Consider the following 12,025-nt stretch of genomic DNA (forward strand, 5'->3'; position numbering starts at 1 on the left):
TCTTCATAAAACTTTTATTCATTTAGAACATACCATAATAGAGATATTTCGACAAAGAGAATTTAAGAAAGGAAGATTTATGCAGTTGATCAGATACCATTAAGAATGTTATTTTCACGGGTGTAAAATTTTCGCGATTTTCATTTAAAAAGGTATACAAAATATTTTGGCGGTTATTATTTTGGCGGATTCAAAACTTCTATCAATACCTTTGCATGTACACTTTTAAAATTGGCATAATTTATTTTGGCGATTTTGTTCTATCCGCGAAAAATAAGCGAATATTTACACCCTGCGAAAACAACCCGCCATACTGTAATATGAAATTTGATACTAAATAAAATATACATTACATACACCAAACATGCTTTAAATATAGTTGACCTATTGCACATGAGAGAAACAAACTTAAGCATTGATCAATGAACCAAAAAAATAAGGACAAGGTCAGATGATCCTTGCCAGACAGACATGTACACCTTACAATCATTACATGCTTTAGATATTGATTGATTTTTGAACCATGAAAATGAGGTCATGGTTTGATGATAATTGCCATACAGACATATACACATTACAATCATTCCATACACCAAATATAGTCCACCTATTGCTAATAGTATTAGAAAAAACAGACCAAAAAACAAAAATAATTAAATTTAACATTGAGAAATAAACCATAAAAATGAGGTCAAGGTCAAATAAATCACGCCAGACTGAAATGTAAATCATTAAAAAAATTTCATACACCAAAAAAAGATGATCTATTACATACAGTATTAGAACAACAAACCAAAACATAAAAACTTGACTATAACCACTGAACCCTGAAAATGAGGTCATGGTCAGATGATACCTGTCAGTTGGACATATACACCTACAATCATTCCATAAAATATAGTAAACTTATTGCTTATAGTTTCTGAGATATGGACTTAACCACAAAAACTTAACCTTGTTCACTGATCTTTGAAATGAGGTCATGGTCATCTGAAAACTATCTGACAGGCATGTGGACCTTGCAAGGTATGCACACATAAAATATACTTATTTTATTTGTCATAATGAGAGAGAAATTATGAATACTAAAAATCTTAACTTTTTTTTCAAGTTGTCACTGAATCATGAAAATGAGGTCAAGGACATTGTACATATGACTGACTAACACTTCATAACATAAAGCATCTATATACTAAGAATAAAGGATTATGGTCTTCTACCTTCATAATAATTCAGCTTTTTAGAGGTGAGCTAACGCCGTTGACTTTCCCGATGTCAAGCTTTCTGTGACAAAAGTCATCTTGTATGTATCAGGTTACCAAAAGTAACTATATAAAATATTGCAGATTTTTTTAAAATATATTATTTCTATAGGAAACAATATTTTAATTTAGATTTACAGTGCATAGCCTAAATGATTGGTATGCCATTATCCCATAGATTGCAAAATATGACCAAGGACAATCTAAACCTTATCTCCCAAGATTTGATCTGATTTGCACAGTACTTTTATAATGATGATGAAGTAGTATTTTAATGTCCAATTGCAAATATTACACACATGTAAGGGAGATAACTTGTTTTATATGATATGAATATGAATCTTAGTTTATTCTAAACCTAAATGCTCATTGTATTATTAACATGCTTGTTCATAAGGTACCAGTCCCCAGGAAGACATGGTACCTTTACACATTATTCTAACTAGTATGTGCTTTTAGTCCTAAAGTAAATGCAGAGTGCTTAGAAGAGATACCAATTACCAATTTTAAAGGTTTTCTTTTGACTCTGCCAGAGATTGAATCAACAACCTAGCTCCCAAACTCTTTGGTAGTGTACAAATCATCCTTGAGTGTAAATTGAACTTACAGATTACAGAAATGAATTTAAATGATTGATTTGATCATGGTTATCAAAAGAATCAATTTGCAACAAAGCAAAATAAATAAAGTGCTTGTGAGCACTAAAGGGTCAAGATTGTATACATATGGCGGGGGAACTAAAATCCAAATTTATGAATTGGTTAACCACAGTTATGGACAAAGGAAGATAACTCCAGTTTTAAATATGACTGACAATGAATGCATTGGTATTTTAGAACCTCAGATTCCAGCAAACAAAGTATGGTTATATGAATACACAAGCACATCAATTTGTAACTAAAATATCCAAGTATTGATTTCATTTATACATTTCTTGAAATATTCATGGATATGATGAAGATGTATAAAATAGTCATGTGGTGTGCTCCGGGCACTATGTTGTGTTAATCTAAAAAGAAGAATTAAGACTCAAAACAGTAACTATCAACCCAGCCACATATGTGATAAGGTTTTTCTTTGCATGAATTCATTTTTTACCCCAAATTGATTGATATCTAAATAAATTTCACCTTTTTTTCATAACACAAGAATCAAAGGAACTTGTATCTATAACGAGGTATCAACTCACAGTTTTAGATTCTATTACACTGTAAATAAATTCAGAAATTATTGCGTGCATTTAATATTGCGATTTTGTTAATTTAGACTAAAATGCAATTTAAATTTTTGCGTTATTCAAAAAAATGATGTTTGATTTATAAAAAATAAATAAAAATGCCGGTTTTAATTATTGCGATTATAACCCTGTTGCATTTTTCGCAATTATAAACCAGTTGCTTCGCAGGGCACAGCATTATATGACCGCAGATGTAGAACCCTGAACAGATGGGACAAGTATGGACACAACTTTTAAGTTTGATACAGCTATAAATGTGGATTGTGATTAAATAGTTGACACAACATAGGTTTATGTCACATTATGAATTTGGTTTAAGAAATGAAAATTAGAATTTAAAATTTTTAAATTGGATATTAAACTATTATGGTTCAATATCCAAAATGTAGATACATGATTATATTCAGGATATTATAGAATTCTAAAAATTAATTTTTTGATGAAATCAAGTAATGTTTAATTTTAAACTTTGTAGACCTCAATGTGGACCAATTTTATTAGTGAATCAAATATCAGTTGGTAGTAAAAATGAAAATACATTGTATATTGTATAAAAAAATGATTAAAGTTGATGCAACTACTATTCTATACAAAGAAAGATAACTCCAATTGAAAATTAATTGCTATTGCACAATATTGTGCAATTAGATATTTCTTGCTATTGTGCAATACTGTGCAATTGAAAATTTCTTGCTATTGCACAATACTTGATATGATAATATTGAATCCTGATTTGGACCAACTTGAAAACTGGGCCCATAATCAAAAATCAAAGTACATGTTTAGATAAAGCATATCAAAGAAGCCCAAGAATTTAATTTTTGTTAAAATCAAACTTAGTTTAATTTTGGACCCTTTGGACCTTAATGTAGACCAATTTGAAAACGGGACCAAAAATTAAGAATCTACATACACAGTTAGATTTGGCATATCAAAGAACCCCATTTATTCAATTTTTGATGAAATCAAACAAAGTTTAATTTTGGACCAACTTGAAAACTGGGCCAATAATTAAAAATCTAAGTACATTTTTAGATTCAGCATATCAAAGAACCCCAAGGATTCAATTTTTGTTAAAATCAAACTAAGTTTAATTTTGGACCCTTTGGACCTTAATGTAGACCAATTTGAAAACGGGACCAAAAATTAAGAATCTACATACATAGTTAGATTCGGCATATCAAAGAACCCCAATTATTTATTTTTTGATGAAATCAAACAAAGTTCAATTTTGGACCCTTTGGGCCCCTTATTCCTAAACTGTTGGGACCAAAACTCCCAAAATCAAACCCAACCTTCCTTTTATGGTCATAAACCTTGTGTTTAAATTTCATAGATTTCTATTTACTTTGCTAAAGTTATGGTGGGAAAACCAAAAATAATGCTTATTTGGGCCCCTTTTTGGCCCCTAATTCCTAAACTGTTGTGACCTCAACTCCCAAACTCAATCCCAACCTTCCTTTTGTGGTCATAAACCTTGTGTTTAAATTTCATTGATTTCTATTTACTTATACTAAAGTTATTGTGCGAAAACCAAGAATAATGCTTATTTGGGCCCTTTTTTGGCCCTTAATTCCTAAACTGTTGGAACCAAAACTCCCAAAATCAATCCCAACCTTCCTTTTGTGGTCATAAACCTTGTGTCAAAATTCCATAGATTTCTTTTCACTTAAACTAAAGTTATAGTGCGAAAACCAAGAAAATGCTTATTTGGGCCCTTTTTGGCCCCTAATTCCTAAAATTTTGGGACCAAAACTCCCAAAATCAATCCCAACCTTCCTTTTGTGGTCATAAACCTTGTGTTAAAATTTCATTGATTTCTATTCTTTTTTACTAAAGTTAGAGTGCGAAAACTAAAAGTATTCGGACGACGACGCAAGACAACGACGACGCCAACGTGATAGCAATATACGACCAAAAAATTAAAAGTTTTGCGGTCGTATAAAAACTCTGAATTAACAGTAATGCACTCTTGGTTATTTTCTCTTAAGTGAATAACAATAAGTTCTGATTGCTTAATGCATCCCATTATGGATATTAAACCAATAGTCTAACAACTTTTTCATTTGGTGTGGGAACAATGAAATTAACTGTAAACAGATTCTCAAATTGCCAACTATGAAATATTGCATAACATATTTGATATTTTCAGTATAAAACAACATAAAAGTTTTGAACTTGAAGCAAATTAAGAGAAAAAGAAAAATTCACTCCCTACAAGGATAAGTGTTTCAAAGGATTATAGAATCACAACAATTGGAATCATGCATTAACATCATTCCTTTGAATTGTTTTTACATTTGTTATTTTTGGACCTTTTATAGCTGACTATGCAGTATGGTTTTTGCTTGTTGTTGAAGGTGACCTTTTAGTACCTATTAACTTTGTCACTGGTGGAGTTCCTATTGGCAATTATACCACATCTTCTTATTTCTATAGAGATGTTATCAATCTCTCCACAAAAAAAAAAAACACAAATCTTTCCTCACACAATGCTGGTCAATAAGTTACGATCCAAATGAGCTAAAAATTAGCACACTTTATTCTCTACTAAAAAGGTGAAAGGAACACTATACAAGTTTCTAGCACATTTAATTCTGTGCTGATGAAGAGAAACAAACACTTTTGAAGTTTAATGTGACCTCCATTTTCACTTTACTAGTACATATTTTGTTTGGTAGCCAGCTGAACCTGCCTCTGGGTGTAGGATTTTCTCACTGTGTTGAAGACTCATTGTTGGTCTTTTGGCTGTTTCTGCCATTTGGTCAGGTTGTTATCACTTTGACATGTTCACCATTTCCAAACTCAATTTTACTGAATAATTTTCTAGCATATTTTATCCTGTGCTTAAGAAGTGACACAAACACTGAACAAGTTTCAAATAGATTTTATTTGTGATCTTGAAACATGTTTTGCAAGATTTAACGTTGAGTTTTTTTTAACATTTTATTTCAATGTCATATCAGAAATATATGAGTATGCTTACTTGTCTAACAAGTAATCCTCACACCATTTTATAATCATTTTTATAAGATGAAAAATATCTTCCAAAAAATCAAAAAAGCTGCATTAATTTGCAAGGTAATCAAACACCTGCCTCATATTAATTAAAAGCATGTTATTATAGAGACTTAGAGAGCAGTTATGGTAGACTTGAATCAATTTATGACAATTTCATTAAATTACCATGATAAAAATTTCAAATGGAATGTTTTATGAGAACATTGATAAACAATACAAAAAACTTCAACAGCCAAATTGTGAAATAGCAAAGCGTATACAACCACATTTTTTTAAATACAAAAGTCAAAGAAAATCTATGAACTTTGATTGGTCAATGTAATGGAATTCTGATCACGACAAAATATTTAGAATGTCCCCAGACCCATAGATACATTCAGTAACTAGTCCTAGGATATTTTTAAATAATATATATTCATCAAAATCAATGATATTTGAAAAAATGAAAATTGAAATTACTTGAGACATATCAATAAAGGCAGTATGCATTTATGGCCATTGATAGGAGAAAAAGACTTTTGAAAACATTTAAAATTTCATCACAGGTAGCTTTTACTAGGACTTCAAACTCCACTTTTATGTACATGTATAAAATATAATTCAATGTATAAAAAGGCAGTAAAACAGGAATGTTGCAAAAATTTTATAAAATAAATTTAGGTGGAAAAAAATATAATATTTTGTACAGGTTTTTTTTATTTATGGAATACATTCCCATTTAAACAGGTGAAACTTTACAGCCCGTTTATCGAAAAATGAAACCTTAGTCCTTGATATTTCATAATTCATAAAAAAAAATATTTGTACAAATTTTGAAGAACCTGTGTTGAAGTTATTTAAAATTAAGAATTATACAAATGAATATCATTAATAAAATAACTTAAAAACTACATAGGACAAAAAAGTATTATGATTTTATCATAACACTGTAACATTAATACACACAAAACATAAAAGTTATAAAAACTACACTGACAATTTAGTTTTAACAGGTGATGTGAATGTTCTATACAAGGATTTGTTTTCACAATAAATAAAACAACAGATTTTAAACTTGTATCGATGACTGGAGACATATTAGATGACTAGAAATAGACAATTAAATAAATAAATAAGTACTCTGGCATTAAAATGGACAGAATACAAAATTTTATTGCATCTTTTCTCAAACTGAATAATAAATAATGTAATTAGTGAATGATGAATTAATGAACAAATTTATGAGTAGATATGTATAGTGCTTTCATTTGTTTGTCACTTAAATTGCATAGTGTTAAGATGGATTTAAATAAAATTCATTTCTTTGGGATATCGAAAATTATATTATTTTTTATTCAGTGGCAACTGTCAGTTTTGGATGGTGAGTGCCTACTAGAAAAAGTTCAAAGCATACAGAGACCAAAAATTTTACCATTGCTTTGAAACAAAAATGGTAATGTTGAAAGAGGGTGGATAGGGTCTGACTCTTCTGAAACAGTGTCTGCCATTCGGGCAGCTAGATAGGACATAATAACAAACAAACTACATGTATAGGTAAATATTTATGGGACCTTTTGTGTGCATTATAATGGTCGATGGGTTAGAAAGTCAAAGCACTATGCATGCATGTATAAGCTTAAAGTCAAAATCTTGATAACAACTAGGATTTTCACTTTATTAGATATTTACGAATTTGATTTGAAATAAACAGATTTAGGGTCATCAAATGTTTTCATTACGATATATGATTTTTTTATAACAATCGTTATTTTTGTATAAAGAGATTTTGCAATATATGATTTTTTTCGTTCTTTTAAAATAAGTTTAAATTAGCATTGACAGTTAAATGTGTCTGTTTAAACTTTCTTTATAAAACACTCACGCTTCTAATAAGAATTCTATGGTTAAACAGTGTGTTAGATTTTATTCTGCTTAAATTCCTGAACTAAAAATGGTCAGCAACAAGCAAAACTAAATTGGGAGAGACAAACTTCGAAATTTTTTTTTTTCCAATTTTGATTATTTACTCTTTGAACTAAAAAAAGTATAGATTAAAAAAAATCTTAGCAACTGACCCACCAATTTTTAAATTTATAAATGGAAACACAATATAACATTTTCTTGCCTAACTATAATAAAACACCCATTTTTTATTATTCAATTACATTTTGTACATAAATCGATCATAAATGATAATATTATTAATCAATTATTTTAGGATTTGAGATTTGTTAAAACTTGATCACATGTACAATACCGAACTCAGACTTTGATCTCAGTCAATATGCCTCTCTTAGGTTGATATTACTTTGTAGAGATCTCATACAAAGGCTATAATTGTATATAATTGATGTTGAAAATTTTTCATAAATAATCCATGAATTTGGTCATTATATAATTTTTGCAATTATTGATTTTACAGCTTGACATTAACTACATATGAATATAAACTGCACAATAATTATTCATAAAAGATTTTATCAAATATATATACATGTACCTAATTTCTGAGACATGAGTATATTTTCATTTGATCTTAGCCATTTTCAATTCACAATTTGAACAAATACATAAAAATAATAGGAGATTGTTGTAAATATTTTTACAAGTTTTATAACACGCCAGAACTATCTCATCTAGGAATGGAAATGACTTTGGAGCTAATGTGTTCACCAAACTAAAATTTTGAATAATACAAGAATTTCATAACTTCTTCTTTTTCAGGAAGATCTGATAATTTTCTTATCAGTTGTGTAACAAAAATAAGTTTTCTAATAAAGTCTAATATAGACTAGATACTATTTGTCATGTTCTGACTAATTATTAGGCTCAATTAAAAATGTATTATTAATGTCATTGCCTCATAAAATCATAATTTTAAAAGATCAGATGTAACGACACATTAGATGCATTTAAATCAGATAAATTAATGTAAAAACTTTGGTGCTAAAAAATTCTACCTATTCAGTTCTTTTTTTCAAAATATTGTATTAAAACTAGTGCATAATAAATATTCATATACAAAGCTGAACATTTAATCTAAATCATCAACAAAATCAATTTACACAAAAATATCAGATGCTTACAAAAATAGAAAACTAAAATGTTTTTTTTAACATTTTTTTGGGGTTATTTTTATAACAATAAAATCTCAACAATAATGCAAGCAGCTTTCTTATGAATGAATCTGGAGGAAACCTTCTATTCAAAGAACTTGCATATATAGCTCAAGGCCATGTTGACAAAAATACAATGTCTTGCACTTTAAAAGTTCACCATGCTTCTCATGGTAACTATGGTAACGGAGACCTGAGCGGTTTTATCACAGAACACCTTTTTTTCACTTTCAATAACATAAGCACTGGCATTTGTCCATTATCACCGCACAATTTCCAAAATTGAAGGATTTTTTTCTAGGATAGCCAACAATATTTTATCAATATACTGTTTCAGTCTTAATAATTCACGTTCCTGTTCTTGAACTTTTCCCATCAACTGTAAAGGAAAGAAAAGATATAAGTTTTTTAAAACTAACAAATCATTTCTAGTGCCGCTGAGGTTCTGTTATCCCACCCTTTTTATATAATTCAAATTTGAAAATGTATACATTTCAATATATTGTGTCGATAAAAATGTAACCCTTTTCCCAAATAAGTTGGGTTTCGTGTTGTATTTGAAAAGTGTCTCAGATTCCATATATAATGTTTACTTCCAGCAAAACACCCTGCTGTGAAAAAATTCAGGGCTTTTCATGTAATAAGTAATTTAAACTTGAGTGACCTGATTATGTATTTTTTGTGTAATGTGTGTATTGGCAAAAAACTACATATATAAATAATCCATAGTACATCAGCAAAATCAAGACAAGTACATATAGTTGTCAGATCATTCATTTCAGTTAGATTTCACCATCTGTTCACTTATTTACAAGCTGGAAAATGTGAACTATTCCTGCAGCATGTCCTATCACGCTGAATATTGGAAGTCAACATTACTTATTCATAAAATAACCAGTCAATTTTAGTTAAAGGGAAGATAACTCCTACATATAACTACACACTTATCCAGAATTCTTTATCAACCTAGAATTGGAAGCAATATTTTCACATTTGTAGGAATCAATGTCTTTTTTTTGGGGTTCCTAATAGACATTACATAAAGATTTTATAAATAAATGATTTGTATTTTACCTCAGTTTTAGTTAGATGTTCTAATTCTGATGCTAAAGACTGTTCCTGGCTGCCTTCAGTTAAGTTTCTGCCTTCAGATATACATCGTGAAAGCAACTGAGCATTTAAGTCTTCGTTTAACTCAAGTAGACCCCTGTTCTCCTGTAAGGTAATAGAGGTTAATGATTATTTTTAAATACATATTATGAAATTCAGTTAGCCTCCAAAGCTAAAAAGATGTTTTTAATATCCTATAGAAATTCATATGCTGTACAAGTTGTGTACAGACCAAAATAACTGATAATTGTAATTACATTTAATTTCCTCTCTTTATATAACATTTATTTATGCATTGAAACAATGCAAATTCTTTTTTCTATTGTTAGTTTAATGCTAGTATGTCCAGTCCCCTTCCTCAAATTACTTACTTTTTCTTATTTGACTGAGAAAAGGTTAGCAAAAGTAGTCAAAACTTGTTTCCCAAAATAAGCGAAAAAAATGTATTTTTCCTATGTGCAAATGAGCTATGAAGCATCTAGACTATTAATATGTACTACAAATACATTGAACAACAATGAAGCAAAATATATAAAAAAAAAATTTTTTTTCTATTGTATTCCATAATAAATTACAAAGCAAATTTTTACAAGGCAATTCTTTTTAATACATAAAATTCATACAAAGCTTTCATGCACAGCAATAGATTGTACAATCATTCACATTCCTTTCAAATTGTAAATAAATATTTCAAATTTTGTTTATCAGTAAATAGCATAACATTAACCTGTGTTATAGTAGGTTAATATTTAAAGATTTTCATAATCAGTTGTCTTAAATTTGAATTTATATTTCCATCCATTTCAAATTTCTTTCAAATTTAATTTTTGTAATTTCTTTCAAAAAATCTATGTAACAAGTATTACAGAATGTTTCATGCAATCTGACAAGGTTTTATTGGATTACAATATGTCATTTGGATATTCAAGTAAAAAAAACAGCCAAATTTTTTTAATTCATAAAAAATAAAAATAGGGAATTGATATAGGTTCTTTCCTGAACTAAAACAGGACCATGTCCATCATAAGAGGAAAAAAGACAAACTAAAATTAGGTGTCATGCTAATGTTTTTAAAAGATTGAAATGTGAAGAAGCATACCACAGCAAACCATATGTGTTACAAACCTGTGATAATGAATTCCATTCCACCGTTAATGCCTGATGAAATGAAGGGTTCATTTTTGTCAATTTACAACTAATTTTAAGTTCATGGTTGTTAATTAAATTGATTTAAAAATAGTTTTCTATTAAAAGAAAAAAGACAGAAGACTTTCTTTAAATTTTTAATTTTACAGATGTTTGTCTTGTTCAAATAAAATGACATAACATTTCATCTCATTCCACACAAAAAGCTCTATTAAAATTGTTGATAAAATGAAACCCATCTCCAGCTTGCTTTCTAAGTCAATATCTTATTAGTGTAATAAGCCGAACATAATGAAACAAATCAAATTTCCCTGAAATTTTTATTTTTTAGACTTTTTCAGAAATTCATCAATTTCTATAGTTTTAAATAACTTTTTTCATGGCAGAAAGATCTACAATGAGTGAGTGTTGAAACAAACAAGTGCTGAAAGTATTTGATCTTAAAGATTAAAACACATGGTGAACATCATGATAGACATGGCTAGTAATGTTTAAATGAAATCAAAAACCATCAATGGATCATTGACAAGTTTCTTTTTTTTTCTTTCTGGTATTTTTTTTTTCAAATACATTTATCTCCTAAAAAGGTTAAAGAGCTAAACATTTGATTTTATATCTATGTAGAGCTAAACAGCAAAAATGTTGATATAATATTTATGTAGAGCTAAACAGTATGATAAATAATTTGAAATAACTTTCATTGCAGCTTCACACTAGGTATCAGTAACTGTCAAAAGCCAAGCAGTATGTCCTATACAACTGTTTATAACCAACCTCTTTTAATCTGTGTATCTCTGTCTGAAGAGTTTGATATCGACCTTGAACTTGTATTTGACTGTCTCGTCTTGGTCTCACTTCTGCTTCTATTTTATACTGACGCAATTCTCCCAATTCTTTCCCTAATTCATCCAAAAGCTGTAAGAAGAAAAATCTATACATGGAAGTATTCTTTGTGATTTGAACAAAATCACACAAATAATTTAATTCCATAAACCATAAATAAGTATTCAAATAGTGGTCTTATTTGCAAATTTTGACTTTGTAAAGCTTATTTCTTTCATCATATTTTCTTCTTTACATATCATTGTCTGTTGAGTTTACAAAATGAAGCTTACTACAGTAATGCAACAAATTCTGTTTCAGTCCATTTCACT

The 12,025-nt window shown here is 29.0% G+C and overlaps 1 protein-coding gene across 9 annotated transcripts in view; it reads right to left on the reverse strand.

Moving 5' to 3' along the window:
• Positions 1-5,370: 5,370 nt before the first annotated feature.
• Positions 5,371-12,025, reverse strand: part of LOC143045517 (rab11 family-interacting protein 4A-like) — a 31,011-nt gene continuing 24,356 nt past the window's right edge. For 8 of the 9 annotated variants that reach the window (XM_076218082.1, XM_076218084.1, XM_076218083.1 and 5 more), the window contains 4 exons: positions 11,646-11,786; positions 10,851-10,883; positions 9,690-9,830; positions 5,371-8,994 (listed from right to left, as the gene is read on the reverse strand). In XM_076218082.1, the coding sequence (XP_076074197.1) occupies positions 8,878-8,994; positions 9,690-9,830; positions 10,851-10,883; positions 11,646-11,786 (432 nt within the window). In that variant the 3' untranslated portion in view covers positions 5,371-8,877. The remainder of the gene's footprint in view (positions 8,995-9,689; positions 9,831-10,850; positions 10,884-11,645; positions 11,787-12,025) is intronic. The other variant, XM_076218080.1, reaches the window with a different exon arrangement.

The sequence above is a fragment of the Mytilus galloprovincialis genome, chromosome 9, assembly GCF_965363235.1.
Source record: "Mytilus galloprovincialis chromosome 9, xbMytGall1.hap1.1, whole genome shotgun sequence".
Lineage (NCBI taxonomy): Eukaryota > Metazoa > Mollusca > Bivalvia > Mytilida > Mytilidae > Mytilus > Mytilus galloprovincialis.